At 39.4% G+C, this 19,286-nt stretch overlaps 2 protein-coding genes across 2 annotated transcripts in view; one reads left to right on the top strand and one right to left on the bottom strand.

Moving 5' to 3' along the window:
* Positions 1–13,164, top strand: part of MYH7B (myosin heavy chain 7B) — a 61,620-nt gene extending 48,456 nt beyond the window's left edge. The window contains exons 36-43 of the mRNA XM_088480696.1: positions 756–948; positions 1,874–2,077; positions 2,530–2,655; positions 2,833–3,003; positions 3,401–3,505; positions 4,357–4,452; positions 4,914–5,051; positions 12,943–13,164. Coding sequence (XP_088336822.1) covers positions 756–948; positions 1,874–2,077; positions 2,530–2,655; positions 2,833–3,003; positions 3,401–3,505; positions 4,357–4,452; positions 4,914–5,051; positions 12,943–12,954 — 1,045 coding nt within the window. The 3' untranslated portion in view covers positions 12,955–13,164. The remainder of the gene's footprint in view (positions 1–755; positions 949–1,873; positions 2,078–2,529; positions 2,656–2,832; positions 3,004–3,400; positions 3,506–4,356; positions 4,453–4,913; positions 5,052–12,942) is intronic.
* Positions 11,163–19,286, bottom strand: part of TRPC4AP (transient receptor potential cation channel subfamily C member 4 associated protein) — a 71,011-nt gene continuing 62,887 nt past the window's right edge. Inside the window, exons 15-19 of the mRNA XM_088480697.1 lie at positions 18,945–19,085; positions 17,856–17,967; positions 16,666–16,778; positions 15,920–16,126; positions 11,163–15,826 (exon numbers count right to left, since the gene is read on the bottom strand). Coding sequence (XP_088336823.1) covers positions 15,689–15,826; positions 15,920–16,126; positions 16,666–16,778; positions 17,856–17,967; positions 18,945–19,085 — 711 coding nt within the window. The 3' untranslated portion in view covers positions 11,163–15,688. The remainder of the gene's footprint in view (positions 15,827–15,919; positions 16,127–16,665; positions 16,779–17,855; positions 17,968–18,944; positions 19,086–19,286) is intronic.

The following is a 19,286-nucleotide window of genomic DNA, read 5'->3' as shown; positions in this document are numbered from 1 at the left end:
GTGTGTGTTACATGCAACAGCAGGGAGTGTTTCCCCTGTTGATTCTGTTCAAGGAGCATAAGATGATCTGTAAATGTTCTCTCTAATGAGACCGTTCACTTGAAGCATAGGGCCTGATTCTGAGTTAGAGGCTAATGCCATCCCAGCTGTGATCCAGTCACACATCATTTGATAATGGGAATTCTGTGGAGCCCTATGGTCATGTAGAATGGCAGTGTGTACTGAGAGGCCAGAGCCACTTTCACTGCATATGGGATCGCAGATGTAGGGTGTGACATGCTCCAAAAACAGTCACGACAACTGTGTTCTTGGCTGCCACTCCCAGTTACCTCCTACAAATGCTCCCTGTCACACTAAGAGTAAATAGTCCCTGCGCCATGTGACTCAGTCGCAGATTGCTGATTATTGCGTAAACATCGGAATAGCGCACATATCTGAATCAGACCCATAGTCATCAGGTCACAGGCCAATCCCACCGTTTTGCCAATGCATTCAACTTGATAAATACCAATTGTAGATGGTGAAACATTTAGCAGAAAAAAATGGTCTCACATTTGCCAAATCTTGCCTTGTAAAACTGAAGCAGGGACACAAGAAATCTTTTGAAAGTAACTTTATCCTACTTTGGGAAGGTTGTGGTTAACCCCAGCTCTGTTTCCCAATTCAAAGACAATTATCAATAAGCAAAACATTTTTAAATAACTTCAGCCAGCAGTTTACATAAAAATAATGACAGTTATATTTTTCTCATTTAGACGTAATCACCAGCGCGCCATGGAATCCATGCAGGCGAGTCTAGATGCAGAGGCTAAAGCTAGAAATGAGGCCATTAGACTGAAAAAGAAGATGGAAGGAGATCTGAATGAAATGGAGATCCAGCTGAATCATGCCAACCGGCAGGCTGCAGAATCCCAGAAAATGGTCCGACATCTGCAGTCTCAGATCAAGGTTGGTCATTTGTAAATGAGTGATATCTCGCGAAGACTGTATAAAAAAACTAAATAAAAAACTAATCATTACAACAAATGAAGGTATATAGATTGATATATTAGTTAGATGCACAATCACATGCATAAATCTGTATGGTGGCTACATCATTTGATGTTTCTATTATATTTAACATGGCATGTTCATCTGAAATATTCATCCCTCATATCATAAAATAACCATCAATATGTATTAAACTAATACGAGGAAAGCTCTCTGTGCTCTTAACAATTCTAAATCCTATAATAATCTTTGTACCCTTATTCCACAGGCTTCAATTTAAGAACCACTTTAGCAATTGTATGAAATCTCTACCATTCAGATAACACTTAGCACAGTTATGTGATATCCACAAGTCAGATCTATAAAGCCCATATGATGTATGAGAAGTTTTAGAGTCCCTGGACTCTCCTCTTCTCTCCCAATACCAGTATCCTGCTCCTGTTTACCAGAGAGACCCCCAACCACCAAAAGCTTCATCAGCAAAACTAAAGTCAATTTGCAATTCTTGTAAAACCATACATTATCTTTAAATAACTGGCACTTCACTTAACTTCATTCATTTATTCATTCACCAAGTTGTCCATTGTCTTATATACTTATCAAGCCTGATGCCTCTATATGATAAATGATTGTCCTAGAAGAGTCACCACAACTGAAACACTGACCAACCATGTACTGTAAGGAAATCTACATAGGGATGGCGGCCCTTAGCCTCATTTTAGTTGTAGATGATCACCTATACATAATAGTAAATCTTATGTTGGCCTGACTTTCCAGCTTAGTTCTCTAAATATCAGTATTACAATATTAAAAAGTTCCGAAAGGAGATCCAGACTTGGGAAACGGGAGATGATGCAATAATATTTACATATTTGTACTACAGGATCTGCAGATTGAGTTGGATGATACTCTCCGGCACAACGATGACCTGAAAGAGCAAGCAGCAGCTCTTGAGAGACGTAATAACTTGCTGCTGGCTGAGGTGGAGGAACTGCGGGCAGCACTGGAGCAAGCAGAGAGGGGAAGGAAATTGGCAGAGCAGGAACTTTTGGAGGCTACAGAGAGGGTCAACCTATTGCACTCACAGGTCTGGTGAACAATGTGATTCATCTCACTATGTTTAATAAAGAACAAGTAAAGGTGCTTTTGGCCATAAAAATCAAAGATTGTATTATTGTGCTGAAAAGTCAGAGCTTGAAGGCACTTATGTTTGACTTTCACCTTCCTACTGTAGGTATGAAACGATGCATACTGGCCAGGGTGTATTAATACATAGGAGCTTTGTTAGGGATGTAACAACATGTCTAACTGATAATGATATGCTTTATAAAAGTTTAGACTTTGGTCAAATATAAGACCTAAAACCCCATTGTATAGTGGAAGATGTGGCTATTACTTTAAAGGGGTGGGAGGGTCAAGAAACACTTATAGTAAGCTTTGTTCTTTTTTTTTTTAACAAAGCAACTGTGGAAAGTTGGGAAATTGCTTTATTAAAGAACAAGGAGTTGATTGATTTTTTTTAATATTTCCCTATTTCAGAACACCGGTCTTATTAACCAAAAGAAGAAGTTGGATGCAGACATCTCACAGTTATCAACTGAGGTGGAAGAAGCTGTCCAGGAATGTCGCAATGCTGAGGAGAAAGCCAAGAAAGCAATCACCGATGTACGAGGCAGCCCTTACAGCTTAGTTCTCCATTACAAATACCTTGTTTATAAATAAGATTATGTACTGAATAAAAACACATCTCTCACATTGAATACAGCATAGTGTTGTTTTCAAACCAAAGGTGTTTTGGGCTGATGTTTTGATTTTAATATGATCTTGATATCCCCTTCACAGGCTGCAATGATGGCCGAGGAACTGAAGAAAGAGCAAGACACTAGTGCTCATCTTGAGAGAATGAAAAAGAACATGGAGCAGACCATTAAAGATCTACAAATGCGTCTTGATGAAGCTGAACAAATTGCTCTGAAAGGAGGGAAGAAACAAATCCAAAAACTTGAAGCAAAGGTGCTCGTCCTGTCTCAGAGGCAGCCTACAATTTTTTTTTTTCATTATTTGTTCTTCACAAATCAAATGTCTTACAGCATCTTAGTTATCAGCCCAAATGCACAATATGTACAATCCTGTTTAAGGACTACATAGAAAGCCCTAGATGAGGGTAGATAAGATGCTCAAAATTGTTTGTAACCTTAACACATTGATTGTGGTGTGGAATTCTTACGCACTGAAACATTATAAGAGGTCTTTATTTGTATGGTTTAAAAACAATCCACTATTATCAGTATACACATGAAATAGGAAGTGAGAGAGACCTGCTCAGAATTGGGTCCCTAGCCAGCAAGACTAGTGTGCACTGGTGTCTCATTCATCGATCCATCAGCATTAATTCCATTTATTACAACAGGTGAGGGAGCTGGAAGGAGAGCTGGAGAATGAACAAAAGAAGAACGCTGAAACCCAAAAAGGAATTCGGAAATACGAGAGGAGGATAAAGGAACTGACCTACCAGGTAATTATTAGTGTTCAAGAGCACTGCCCCAGTTTGTGAGGCTGGAGTGGTTTTTTTATTCACCATGGCCATGAAAGCTCATTAAGGGGTAACATTCTGCAGCTTAATGCAATGATTATTAATCTGCAAACAAATACAGAATATCGTTTTCCCTTGTATATTCCACTAAAGAGCGCTATGAGGGTTTGAATATGACAATATTATTTAGTACTAGGCGCCAGGCTTAAAGACTTGAAGCAATGAGTTATAATGCTTAATACAAAATGAGTTTTAATGCTAAAATGACATCGTAATCCATGCCAGCTGTCAGGTACAGAAGCCCCACAAACTGTATTTACTAATGGAATGCTATATCTATATTTTTATATATATATATATATATATAAAGCTAGCGTACGGTGACAGACCTTCCCAGTGACATCACCGTGTGCTATGCAAAGCATTACTATTAGGTCCAGTGAAAACTGGATGTATTGTTTGCTACAACAGTAGTTACTATTAGATGCAGATCATCACAAATCTGTTAGTAACAAAAACCCATTTGACTTTCCCGTGACTCTTGAACGAACTCTCCTGGTTATAGTTATATAAAACACAGCCCCCATCTCATGAAAAGTAACGATCAATATAATAATTGTTATTGTTAGTCCATAATGCCAAAAGACCTTTCTCAAATGGATGTAAAATAAAAAGCACTCAGTTTCATAATGTTACACAGAGAAATCTGCAACTATAAAAATGGGTTTAGCCATAGGTGTAAACTACCTCTAGCCTTGAAGAATATGGTAGCGCAACCACCACTATATATTATATTTTAACAATGATATGAAAGCGTTATGTACTTGTTACAGACTGAAGAAGATCGGAAGAATCTGGCACGTATGCAGGATCTAATAGATAAACTGCAAATGAAAGTCAAGAGCTACAAGCGTCAGTCTGAAGAGGCTGTAAGTAACAAGAACTCTTACTAATTCTGCAGGACACTACACCATGACCAGACCTAACCTGTGCTCGATGTGTGATGACATATAGGATCGCTTTGACATGAAATAGAATCACTAGTATATTTAAATAAATGAACAGTGTGTATGTTTACACTATTTGTAGATGAACACATACAAGTTATACTTTTATTACAGTTTAGCAGGATGGGCATTAGCTAGAAGTATACAGTAATAATATATAACATATTAGAACTGGTACTCATTTCATGAAATTATTGTATGGGATTCGTAGGCTGCTTATCAAAAGTAATGATTGTCTTGTAGATCTTCATAGTCTGCATTTCTACAACAAATATATTGATAGGTCAAAATTAAAAAACTTGCCATGCATACATTTTATGTGGATATTTCATTAATATCCACATTACAAATGTGGACAAACCTTGTTCTTTTGCCCATTACAGGAGACCCAGGCCAACTCCAACCTAGTGAAGTACAGGAAAGTCCAACATGAGCTAGATGATGCAGAAGAACGTGCGGATGTAGCGGAGGCACAAGTCAACAAGATACGTGCCCGAACCAGAGAAGCTGCTACCTCCAAGGTAAGAATGAAAGCTGCTGCTACCTGAGGAACTATGAGTTAGAACAAATGAATTGCTTTAAATAAAACAAAGTTCTCTTATGAGGAAAATATGAAAAGGGCCATGAGCAAAAGCAAAAGGAATGGTTTATTATTTACACAAATAAAAGGTGGTGTCTAGTATCCCCAATGAAAAAATAATTTAATGTAAGTATAAAAATTCTATTATCTACGGTTGTTCTTAAGGGACCGTGTGGAACACCCTATGTCCACAGCTCCTCTTTGGATGCAAAACTATTAAACTACAATTTACTAAGGTGTGCACCAAAAACCAGGTGACCATCTGACACAAGCAGAGGCCACGTACTACACTGTCAAAAGATCCCACAGATCTGGTGGAATGCACCCTCACTGGTTCGGGAATGGGTAGTCATGCCCTGTGTAAGCCTGCCAAATTACTGAAACAATCCACCTGGCAATGGTCATACAACAGTTTCTCTTGCAGACCTCATAATAAGACCAATAGGTCATCCATCCTGCTCAAGTCCTATGGACATAGATTTACAATGGCTTCCCCCAATTGGTCAATCAGCTGCTAGAAGACCTCATGCTGGGGGGACCACTACCTAGGAGCTTCCCAGTTGTGTACCCAGGGAATGAACACTGCTGCGATGGCTGGAGTGTTTTACTTCACTACACATTATCATGCTGGTCTCATAGTCCCCTTGATTATTTATGTAAGCCACGGCTGTGATGTTATCACACTGAATGTTGATGGCCGGTCTGCGTAAAACTTGGGTTTGCAGACGAAAGCATTATATTCTCTGAGCCACAGTACAATTATTGGGAGCTTTGATTTCTTTGGTGTCCAAAAATCCTGTAAGTTTGACTAAAGAACAACAGCGCACCAGCCTCGTAGGATGACGTCCAGTCCTAGTAGGAAAATGAGCAACCGCTTTTGAGATTGTTGTCCTTGAGACACCAGTATAGTAATAGACACATACCTGGAAACAGTATGAAGAGTTGACAGGACAAGTACCAAGGGGACTTGTTCCATTTCCAAAAATCAGTTAGATTGGAAATGCCCACAAATGTTGTGGCACCTCAAAGATGAACACCATCTTTTCCAGGAGAGTAGTGACTGAATGGCTTACCTTTGAGCAAATATAGTTTAGTGTTGTCTACGGGAAGATCGGAAGTAAAAATGTGCCTGGTGGGTTAATAGGTTTAAAATGTATCCCTAATTTCCGATGTATCTTGCCCTGGCCTTTGTGTTTGATTTTAACCAATGCTGCTAGAAGAGATACAAACTAATATCTACCACAAAAGTACCCAAGTGACTGCTTGTCAGAAGGCTTCCAAGCTGGTCCTTCTAGCTGTCAAGCCTGTCTACATATATGCAGAATACTAAGGGCAGAGGAGGACATACTCCTCTCTTTCCTGTAGGTACAAAAGGAATAAAACCAAGGTTCCCTTAGATATAGGGGCAGTGGCAGGAAGAAAATAAGTATTAACCCCAGTGGCTTTGGAAATCATGCTTTTTAGCCTATCAGGACCCCAGAGTATATAATTGATTCCAGAGTGTCACAAACCGTAGGGGAGAAGGCAGGGTGGCTAGGGAATAAGCAGGTGACAGCTAGGTCTCCCTATTGCAGCCAAACCCAGGTTTGGCTAGACCTGCCCAGAGGTGCAGAGACTAACCCACTTGGTGGTCTTCTCCAGTGACCCCTCCAGTCGGGATTTTGGTTTTGCTGCACCAAGTGGGCAGGTCGCAGCCCTCTGGACAGGTACCTGGGAGTGGCAGAAAGACCGAAACTATATTAAATGAATTAGTATATGAATAATACTTGAACACTGTTGATGAATTGAATACTGGAGATTAACTAAGTACTTGAACACTGGTGATGTACGGAATCCTTGAACACTGGCGATTACTTGAATACTGAAAATGAACTTGAGAATGTTAGAGATCCTAGTCGCAGGCTTACTTGAGGACACAGGAAAAGGTACTGGAAATTGCTACAGATTTCAGTGCCGATTTGCAGAGAGACACAGAGAGAAGTAGACAGAGAGAGAAGTGGACACAGGCATGTACTGGCTAGAGGTCCAGCTGAGAGCTATTAAGTAATTATCAGGAAACCTGACACCTCAGTAACACAGGGAAGCTGCAATAGTGCTGTGCAGCACACTACAAGATACACAGGAAAATAACATAAGACACTGAAGTTCTGAGAGAGCGCTAAAGTCTCAGACTTAGAATAGCATGGAAGCTAATACAGGTAACCTTGGAAAACTGTGAATAGGCTGAAGCAACACTCAGTCACTGGGTTGAACAGCAGTTTCCTGTTAATGGAGTCAGACTTAAATACCCCTGGGTAGCTGGTCATTGGATCAGAGAATCAGCTGAGTGACCACAGGACTACCATTGGGATAGACTAGACAGGTGATATGGACCAACATGGCTGCGCACAGGCCCGGCACCTCGGCAACCAGGACGCACGCACGGAAGCCCTTGCAGACCCCGGAGAGAATACTCAGACACCACTCACCTCCACTCTAAGCAACTGATCACCTAAGCCCAAGGACGCCGGCGCGAAGGTGAGTAGCGGCCAATCCTAGGCTCCTAGGCCGCATCCTGACACAGAGCCTTCATAGGGAATTTAAGTATCCAGAAGGCTCCATCAGAACTTGTGTTTCTGTGGATTAACTGCTGAAAACTTTTAAACTAGCATGGTTGCAGTCAATGGCCAGAACTTAAAACAGGGTTTCTTCCTTTATTTCTGCTCGTGACCTGACGAAGTGCAAAATAAAATAAGCAAAGGATGCTCTACGCTTCTTTATGTACCTCCAGGTTCAAAATGTTATTTCCATGTTCCCTTCACCATTTACCCCTTTTCTCCAGAGTCTTACTCCTTGAAAACATTATTTCTATTTTTCTGGATAAACAAGGTACCTATGCTTGGACCTACTTAGCTCTCCAACACGTAACCATTGGCGACAGGTCAGCACTCTGTGGCAAACAGATATCCCTGGTTCAGATGGGTCTGATGATCTACTTGAACATTTTAAGAGCACGGTGAAACACCTTCATTCTGCAGCTCTTCAAGAAGTGCAATTTCCGGTATTACATAGGGTGTATATCTCTCAAGATCAGAGACGCCATATGGTAGCTGAGGAATCTGAACAATGCCTTACGTATAAAAGCTCTAAAGCCACCTTTTCATCATAAATTTTGAGACAAAACTACTGCTTTCATTAATTCAGTTTTTTCTCATTGCCTATGTACAGATCTTTAGCCCTGTTACGTTATCATTTTAAAAACTAGGACTAAAGTCCTCAGAAAAAGAATCTTCTCCAGTTCTTGCCACCATAGTGACTGCAGCTATATAAATAAAAAAAAAAGCCACTTTCATTAACTGGACACCCCACTGCCCCCATTTTTACATAATGTTAAGTGTATCCCTATTGCAGCTCCTTTAAGTTGATAGATCTACCCTTTCTGATAATGAACATGGTGTGTACACTTCTGTGATAAGGGGATACTATAAGGTTAATCTGGATATCTACCAACCGGTTTTTACACGGGCAATTGGAAAAATTCAAAATGGTGTCCTTTTTATTGTGTTCTCCTTTAGGCGCTTTTGAATGCATCAGACATTCTGTATTTTGGAATTATCTTTCCCCATAGCCATTTTCTTTATTTACTTGTGCACTTCGAGGGCACCAGCAATGGCAGTATTAAAAACATCAATGTTACTGTTGTTGCTAAAATTGATACTAGTGCTTATGTAATCCTGATGTTCATAGTGGCATTAAGTTGTAATACCATTGCTACTGCTGGTAAGCAATATCCTGTAAAATACAGCTTTTTGTTGTTTATGTCTTACTGGTTTTTCTTTACAAGATATGCTTTGTGATTTTTTTTTTTATCTATGCCTTTAAGATGTTGGTGTTTTCCATACCTCCCCCTAACCTTTTACTTAAAGTGTTAAAACTATTTGCCCTAATGCCATTATTCTTTTTCTGCACTATATGTAGGTGTTTGGATGTAGACAGGTGATGTTTATTTTAGGATTATACTAGCTTGTTTCTTTCTCTTTTTGAATTGTGCATGTTCCTATACTGGTTATCTTAGAAACACTACCTTTGTTCTTTGTCATTTTAGTTGTGCGCTTTGATTGTTTTATTACATTATTACAAAAAAAAAAAGTCCCAAAACATGACCTGTTAAGAGTACTTCAGGACTGGAGTTTAAAAATCCCTGCTCTATCTAGGTCAAATCAAGGCCACTGCTGCTGTCCAAACCTTTTTAATGGAAGCCTCAATTTTATGTTCTTTGCTATCCTATAGAGATAAGTAGGCATTCCCATTTCACCATACCCTTGGCAGGAAGACGATAAGGTACTGCAAACTGCAGGATACCTGAAATTTTCAATAAGGTGTGGTCCATACTTCAGCAAACAATTCTTCTAATGGAGCAGGAGGAGGAAATGAAACAGGGAAGTGTCTGAAATCTCCATTTCTTCGCAGTCACTGAGGACACGCACTAGATGCATGCAAGGACACAAGAACATTTTTACATCGGAGCCCTGCATCAGCTCATTTTAATCTTGGTAGGATGTCAGTGTTCTTCCTGTGTGTTGGGGAAGTGGCAGCAGCTGCTGTGTCCATGATCTAGAAGAGTAGTGGCAGTCATAACCCTCTAAGGAAAAGAACAGTTGCAGGAAACTCTGCACTGACAATGTCTATAGCTAAAAGCCTGAAGGGTCATCAAATGCAGATGAAATGGAGTCCAAAGGGGTCTGGTGGGGAGACCACAATGGGAGCATTATGAATTCCATACCTTCCCAGGTGGGAGAATACCTGTTTGGTACTCAATAGCGTTTGGCACAGCCATTGGTTCTTTACTCTTGACTGAGCCACAAGGCAATTTAGAGTGACATATGGAACATGCAAAACGGTTTGTTGCAGTCCTTCCTCCAGGCCAAGCCCTTGATATACTGTATTGACCCTCCTGAACATAGAGACATTAGGTAAAAGAGAGTTAAGACTGTTGTAGTGGCACAACCCAGGAGGATGTGGAGCTGCAAAAGACACAGACCAGAGAGAAAAACAAAAAAAAAAAAAGAGGCCACAGAACCAACTCCGCCCCCACGCGCCCCCCCCCCCCCCCAAGAGAAACAAACACACACACACACACACACCCCCCTCAACATTACTACACTGCAAAGGGCTGACAATGTAGAAAAAAAAAAGGAGCTGCTGGCCCTAATAATGGCCACTGTGCCTGTTTTGGTAAGCTTGTCAAATGGGAAGCCACACCTAAAGAAATGGAATTTGCCGAGAACAGTAGCAAGGTAGCAGTCCAAATGTTGGCCACTTAGCCATGCTAATGTAGGGTTACTGTAATCAACAGCAACCACTTGCCTCCCCCCACATGAGCCTGTATAGAAGATCAACTGACTTGTGGAGTGCATGTATAGAAGATCAACTTACCGTAGTGCCGCTCCACTGCGGTGCACTAGTCTTAGCCTGTTGGCTGGAATCACTTGGTGGCAGCAAGCTACCATTAAATAGGGATGCTGAGCACCTCTTCTGCAGCTTGCGGAGTGAGGGAGGCCAATTTAATTTAAAAATAAATAGCCAGACACTGTCGTATAGAGAGGTTAGAGTCTGTAGTTTTTGCTGGTTTTAAAAATGTCCACCATACACTATTCACAATGGATTTCCCAATGGCTATTTGAAAAATAGTTATTGTTAATTGTCCTCATGAATTATATTGTTTACATTATAGCAAAAGAGTTTATAGCCCCCGGGTTACATGTTACCTGCTGTGTCATCATTAATAATGGGCATATCCAATTGGCTGCGAGAATTTCTCTGCAACAGACATCGCAACCAAAATTATTACTATTACTGTGGGTACGCAGGCAGCAAAACCCACAGTATCCAACTGAAAAAAAATAATTTGGGGACAAACCCTACAGGAATTTTTTTTTTTTTTACAAAAATGAGGAAGTCTGAAACCCCCTAAAAAAAAACATTAACAGTAATAATGGTTGTGACTGTCCCAAAGAAAAATACATTGGATGATTTTTTTAATTATATATATATATTTTATTTTTTTATTTGTTACAAGAGAGAAAAGAGTGACTGACATTCAAGAATGACTGATGAGTAATAGGTAATACAGAAATGTGAACAAATAAGCAGTGGAAAAAAAAAGAGCAATCTAGTAAAAACACTTTAAATAGCTGCCAGTGTATGGAAAGAACCAGGATCTGCTGTTTTTGTATTTATTTTAGTGTATGGATGGTCGAAAACCCTATATCGAAAATAGAATAAGGAGAGGTAGGAAAATAAGGGAGGTGGGAAGGGGGAGAAGGGAATAAGCGGAACTGAACCATATGACCAATTAGAGCTACAGTCTCAGTATGGGCAGATGGCAAAATATAAAACTGTTGCATAACAGCAGTCATTAAATTCAATCTGGAAGGGGCTCATTATGTCTGTCATACCATGGAGCTCAGACCCAATAGAATGAGTGCACGGTGTCATGTAACAGGCTAGTAATATATTCCATGGAGGCCACATACCATATTTTGTTGGTATTCGCAATGATTGGAAGCTTTCTTCCAATATGCAGAGGAAACTTGTCCATTTATTTGGGGACAGCTTAGTTGGGTTACCAAGCAGATCATTAATGTGTCTCTAGGGATGAAGACCCCAGTTGCTCTGTTGATAAGATCTAGAACATCAGTCTAGAAGGTTAATAGGACCAGGCATTCCCACTAAACAGAGAAACTGGCAATGTGGGTCCCTTTTTCCATAACCGATTGGAAATGTGAGGGTAAATATAATTTAGTCGTTCCAGAACCATCTGGAGTATATTTTGTAAGCATTTCCAGTCTTTATATATGCTTTGGGGAGTCTAAATCAGATGAGTGACCACCCCCTCCTGGCCCAAAGTGCATTTAAGTAAAAAAAAAAAAAATTTATTCTAGGCAAACTTATCGTTTTATTACAAATTAATAAAATGAAAAATGCGAGAGAGAGAAAAAAAAAGTGCCTTTGTAGTAATTTAAGGTCAATTAAAATAAAATGTTTAACTAGAGATGAGCAGTTTGGTTATACTCTGTTCTTTTCAACAAAATTAGAGCAAGTTTGGATTTATCCTATTGGCTATAAAACTTAGGTTTGTTATTCAGATCCAAATGTAGCCGAGCCAAAACTGATTGAAAACTTCCAACTGCATAATTAGCCATTAGGGGGAGTGTCCAAGGGTTCTGAAGAGGGGATTTTTAATTTTTTGAAAATAGCTGCGATATTTCCTATAGAAGTTACAGCAAGTGATTTTCTACCTGGCAATTAAATATGAAAAACCTTGTAGCTGCAGGAAAAACACAGTGCTGTGGGGTTTTTCTACAACAGTTCGCCTGCAAATGGATATGCCCCTTAGTGTGCCTTTAGGCATTTGGATTCATTACATATGAAGAATTTATGTAGTAAACCCTACCTGTTACTCTAGTAACTGCTTTGCTAGATCTTACATTAGTGTTTACCCATATTCATTATTTTAGCAAGATATTTTTTCCTGTACTTGGAAAACAGAGTCTAGGATTCATGTCAGGTGCTTTGGTGTAAAAAAGTTATCAACAGCATTTAATACAATTCTATTGATCATAAAAGTACAGCCACACTATAAAAGGATTAAACGCAGTAAAAAAAAAAAAAAAGTGACACCAGTACGATGATTTTGTTATTTGTATGGAATTGTACAGCTAAATGTGATTGTTCTTCATTCATTTAAGAAATGGAGTTTAAAAAAAAAAAAGAACAAAACATAAGCTGAGAAGAGACACTGTGTGCATAGCAGAATATTAATGCAACTCTTTGTTTTTGTCTCATGGCAGCATGAAGAATGAGAAGACCAGGCACTGCAATCCCTTCCCGAACAGCTGCAACAGCTGTGCCAGACCCTCCCGTCTCTGTCCGCATGCTCCCTCCTAGCCCTTGTTAACTAATAAAGTCTACTGAGGCACAACACTTGGTATCTTTTGTTCCAGGGAACATGCTCATGGCAAAACAATGACATTTTTACCCTCACAAATATGGATCAGGCTGTGTGTCACCAACAAGATTGTACAGTTACTTTCTTAATACAAAAAAAAAAAAAAAAAAATGTAATATTACCATTATTTGCCAAACATAACCTGTAAAACATTTTTTTTCTATTTTAAAACTACTGATAGGAAGTATTACATAGCTGCAATAAAACAGTGCCACCATGTGGCTGAATCTGTATAACAATCGATAATGGTTGTATTGATTCAGCTTTTTAGGAAGAAAAGTGGCGAGAGATTATTTTGCTAATACTTTAAAGATAATTGCGTTAGGATACATTTTATTGGATTCTGATCTAAACCAAATCCACTTGTTTAGTTTCCAATAACTAATTTAGACCACATAATTCTATAATCTCCATGCATGAACCCAAAACAGTTGTCTAGTGCAGTCAAAATATAATTTGATGGAATTTTATGGACAATGACAGACACAGTGGCCCTTAAAATATGGTTATCCACCAAATCTCCTGAACAACTGCATTAACAAGTATCAATCCCTTTATAAATCATTAACACACTGCATAAAATTCACTACATACTCAATTATACCTTTAAGTTAAAAGCAACTCTTTTATTTACACCATTTTCAAGTCACCAATTATTTTATATATATTTTTTTTTCATAGGGTCGAAAAACAAACATCAGAATGAAACGTGAATGTATAGAACCTTTGCAGATAGGCAATAGCTGTTTATAAAACATTACTAGGACTCATCAGAAGGGCCACACTGAATGCTTTATGGGCAATTGTGGGCTCATCGAGTATTACACAGTAACCGAGAGCCAACACACTTTCCATTAGAATAAAAACCCCAAATATGCCATTGATTTCCATTCACAATTCAGTAACTGGGACAAAATGTCAGACATATGTTGGAGAACCCATGCGAGAGTTCATGGACTGTTTTTGGGTTATACTAATCTAAATCGACAGATTAAAATTAGTTTCCTAACATGAACCAGAAAAGATCAAAATCTGAAGTTACAAAAAAAACAAAAAACAATATAAAATGCATTTTTTTTTTTTTTTTACTCAAACACACTAAAAGACACATTGGAGAAAGGGCAAAGCAGTTTAAAAAATATCACAATAATATTCACCCATTCAAATGTGACATTAAAAATAGATCAGACTTACATGTGCATGATGGGTAATGGACCTCAGCAGTTTTAACAGTAGGACTAAATTTGGTAACAGCAGGTTAAATAAAAATTAAACCATTAAAAAAAAAAAAAAAACTGTATAGTTCATCTGCCAACACACTCCTTTGTCGATTTAGATTACAAATAAAAAATTAATTATAGCAGAACAATATAGCTTCAAGTGTGTGTACTTGGCAGGACCTGTTCTATAAGCTAGACTCATGCTACATTAAAATCAAGGTTTTAGTGCATGAAAATTCCACAGATTCCATTATTTGGGAAATTACTATCTGGTCATTAAACATGTAAAAAAATAAATAAACACATTGAATGTTGCAAAATAAGAGGGTCTCAACAACACCCTCTCTGAGCAATGACAGAAGTACACAACAACTGTGCACTGATATCAGGTGACTGTATAAAGTAAAACTCTCTGCCAGTAAGCACATGTAAGGTGCAGGGTGTATAAGAGGCTGCCAGAGAATATTGTCGGCTTCGGTGCTAAGCCTCACATTATAATACAGATTATGAGATCTCATAAAACAAACAGCAACAGGTAGGGTGGGATAAGATAAAAAAAATAGAGAAGTGCCCAATGTTCAACATGCAAATGCATCGAAACAGAATAGCAAAACCGTTAGCCACAAGAACGTGTGTGTGTATGTGTGTGTGTGTGTGTGTGTGTGTGTGTGTGTGTGTGTGTGTGTGTGTATAACCAACTGTTTTTTATTTTATTTTTTTTATTGAAAGTGGCAATGAAAAAATATATCTGTTGAATCCTGTGTTTGACTGCACCCCTAATGACTACCGGTGTGACAACAGCCTCCCATATATTCAATGTTAATAGCAATAAAGGTTGAACACTACAGTTATGATGCGATTTTGCTCGCTGCTTCTTCATCTACTTGGCATTATTATTGCTGGTTTCCCACAGCTTGCTTCTTGTTAGACCAGGGAAGACGACAAGTCACCACAGAGGTATCAGTGTCCTCCTAGGCGACTATGGCTACCATATTGGTTTCTTCTTCTCACAAAGACATTTGTTAGAACACAATAATAAATGTTAAGAAACGATTCTAGATGTATTGTGGAATTAACCATTCATTTCATGAGGTGTAACCAGGCAAGAAAGGAAACATTAAAGCCTTTCCTCCTCCCTTCAAAACATAAAAGAACAGTGTTAATTGGATGATGACGTCCCTGAACATATTGCACAGATAGAGTATACCCCTGCAGAGTGGCATCAGTGGGTAATGCTGAGCGTGATGTATTCCGTGTGCGTTCAAAATCCCATGACAAACACACACAATAAATCCCTGGGTATCCACGCTCACTGAAATACCATCTGTCATAGTTGTCCATACAGAACAAAGAATGTACCCAATAGGGTTAGTCCTCCAAAAACTCTTTGTCTACATCCATATATGCCTCATCTATGTAGCTTACAATGGCACATGGTGATGTCCTGTCTGGGTTTAACAGTACAGATACAGTCTCTTTCCAGTAGCTGAAATTTATACATGAACTCTGAAAAGAGAGAGAGAGATATGACAATTTTCTTGCACTGCACCAAACACCTGTAAAACGCCTGTAACATTAGACGTGAATTGTTGTGCTCACATTTTCTAAACAAGTGCTGTCTTTATCCTTGTTGAGGTAATGCTGCTGCCAGAATCGTAGGAGACTGTGGAAGTTGTTGAGTATGAACCCTGGGTATTTCTCCATGCACTCCATGTCTCGTATAGTCTGCAGGTAGCAGGGTAACCGGCCTTTCCTCCGAGCCAGCATTAAGATGACAAGGCTCGTGTTCAAGCAGCTGACATTCTCCTGTTAAATAACGGTACATTTCCCACATAACACACTTTTACATTATATCATTAAACAACATACATAAGCATCAATAAGTTAAGACATAACTATTAAGTTAATGTAAACTCAAGGAAGAAATGATCTGGCTGAAGCTTCAGATGTGTTTTAATGTCCTCGTATGGTCCGAGCAGGACGGATATATAAAAAGGTGCGCATATGGCAAATGCAGTTACATAAAACCTAGGCTCAAACTGCTCCTCTTTCCTTGCTTACAAAACCTGAAATAGGTTGTTGAACCTGAATCAGCATTCCATGTATGACAGGCCAATTCAGTTACATCATAAGCAATAACCAATAAAACACCTGGTCTTTACCAGAATCTTAGAATAAATGTATTTGCATCAATGATCCAAAATACATGCAAAGAATTTTATTAGTGGTAGTATCAGTCATCGGTGATGCTTACCCCATGTGCTGCATCGATACATGGATACATCTAAAAAACTATTTTTCAAAATACAGAAAAGGCATGAAACACTGAGCTATATGGAACTTGCCTGTGTCAATGTCTGCACATGAATGATATTAACTAGTCGGAAAAGAAAGGACATCCGGATGGAGCCCTGAGTCATATAGGATAGCAATCGACACTCTGACAGAATTTCTGCAACTGTTGAGGTAAAAACAAAAAAAGATCAAAACTAGAAGCCTGGATTCCAAACATATTCAGCAAGGTGTGGGGACAGAGCACCAAGCTTTAACTGCACCGCCAATACTGAATAGACATTCTGCTCCTAAAATACACAAAAACTAACACATGCTCTGGACAATTACAGTATAGAAAAGGAGACAGACTTTAGTAGTTCTTTCAAGTACTCCACCCATTTTCCTTCATTAGCTTATGTGTACATGTGGCTCTTCAACGGGGAAGACTGGAAGAAGGTACCTACAACACGTCCCCCTTAAAATTCTGCAGAATACTAGTAAACTAGGTGAAAAACTGCCAACTAATATTAGAAAAATTAAAAGAAAACAAAAATGTGGCCAAAAAAGTTACAATTGCAAAGACCTTCCCAAAATGGCCAAATCTTTTCTGCAATACAGAATAATTTATCTCATGTCAAGAGTTTAATAATGGCCAGTTCTAGCATTACACACAGATAAAGGTGGAGTGTAGAGAACCAATGTCATTTTCCAGGGTTCCTCCATCTGTTATAACCACCCTGACCTGTTTCTAAATTCCACTGCCTTGTTATCATCCACTACTGCGCTCTCTCCTCACATTCATGCCATCTCAGTACGGATGCATCCAGCTCTGGAACATAGCCAGAAACTGATTCTTTCTTCCTCCCGATAGCAACAAAACTCTCATTCATGCTCTAACTTTCCTCTCCTCTCTGCAGTCTGCTTCAATAGCTCCCTTATCCCGTTCAGAATACAGGGTGATCTACTAATCGTCACTTACAAAGCCTTAAACCACTTCTCCCCTCTCAACATCTTTAACCGCCTGGTAACTTCCTCTCATCCTCACCTCCAAGATTTTGGGCCAGGTGCCCCGCGTCATTTGGTACTCATAACCCAGTCTGTGGTGTGATATTAATGTTGGGCACTTACTGTCTGCCATTGAGTATTGTATACATTGCTCTTATAGCCCATTACTATGTTATGTGTTTATCCTGTCCAAAGCTACATACACTTTGTGGCGCCTTTATAACTAAAAGTTTATAGTAATAACAATATCCCTCACCTTTGACGTCATCTAACTGGCTCTCAAACCGGTCCAGAGACAATGCGATGCATCTGACTAGCATGTTTGAGTCCACTAAGGAGCTGTTAATCTGGTTCAGGAAAACCTGGAACTAAACCAGAAGTACATAAGAAATATGTATAAGTCACATTAGCAGGTTTCACACAGTATTAATCAAGCTGGCCAAAAAAAATAACTTCCAATCAGGAGGTAAGCAAACACTTTAAGCGATATATGGGACAATATGTAATTCTCAGGCAAGTAGTAACAACATATCTTTCACATCACAGTGTGTAGCTCAATTCCGTGTGTTATGTGCCTCGTTCATCACATTTAAAGTGCTGCAAGTTATATGGGAAGATGTTGTGAATGATGTGGTGCACATCAGGCAGTGTGTATTGGTAACCGGAAGACCACAAGATATATTAGTCCAATCTTTCCTCTGAAGACATCACCTGACCTGCCAGTGATCTACACGATGATTGCACAGTGTGTACAGGAGAAAAGATTAATTATATACAATGCTCAGACATGATATATTGTACTGTCGTTCATAAGATTGCATAGGGTGTATCTATATTGTGTGTCCTTGGATGAAGGGAAATTGGAACGACCATCACGTTTTTTGTATGGTGTTCTGATGTGTAACCAGTCTAGTAGTATAAACTACTAAAAAAAAAAGGTTCACAGTGAGATAGTTTTTTTTCCGTTCTAGCAGGTTCAATTAAAATATCTAGATAGATGGGATCCCGGCATGCCGATGGTCTGAATACAGGCGCCGAAATCCCGACAGGTCGGGATGCCGGCACCAGTATCCCAACCGCCGGCAACGCGAAGGCAAGTATCGGGGTGTTAGGGGGAGGTTAGGGTAAGTTAGCGGGGTTAGGTACCGGGTAGGGAGTGTTAGGATTAGGGTGTAGGGAGGTTAGGTTTAGGCACCGGGGAGGGTGGGTTAGGGTTAGAAAAATACTTACCATTCCTTCCTATGGGTGTCGGGATGCTGCTGTCGGTATTGTGACCAGCGGCATCCCGACAGCTGGGATTTCATTCCCAACCCAGATAGATACATGGATGGTATCTTTCACCTACCTTTTCATCTGTATTTATATATTTGTTAAATCTCTTGAAAGCATCCATGTTGAATTTCATCAGCTCCCCCAGGAGGTCAAAGTAGCTCTGAAGGACGTCTCTAGACTTGCACTCGCTGTCCACGATACAGTACAGGATGTGCTAAAGCAAGAGGTACTCAGTTATGACCAAATTTACATCTGATCTAAAACGTAAAGTTTGTCTTACTAGTGACAGGAATTCTCAGGACAGCACCACACAATAAGATGATCTCAACCTATGGACAAGAACGGACACCTGACAACCCTCCCATTGCTGATATTCTAAGTGTGTTGCAAACGATTACAAGGATTGCTGCTGCGT

This window comes from Taudactylus pleione, unplaced genomic scaffold (genome assembly GCF_031769625.1).
Source record: "Taudactylus pleione unplaced genomic scaffold, aTauple2 ptg000256l, whole genome shotgun sequence".
Classification (NCBI taxonomy): domain Eukaryota; kingdom Metazoa; phylum Chordata; class Amphibia; order Anura; family Myobatrachidae; genus Taudactylus; species Taudactylus pleione.
Note: the sequence above shows the minus strand (reverse complement) of the source record. Positions and strands in the feature narration are given on the sequence as shown.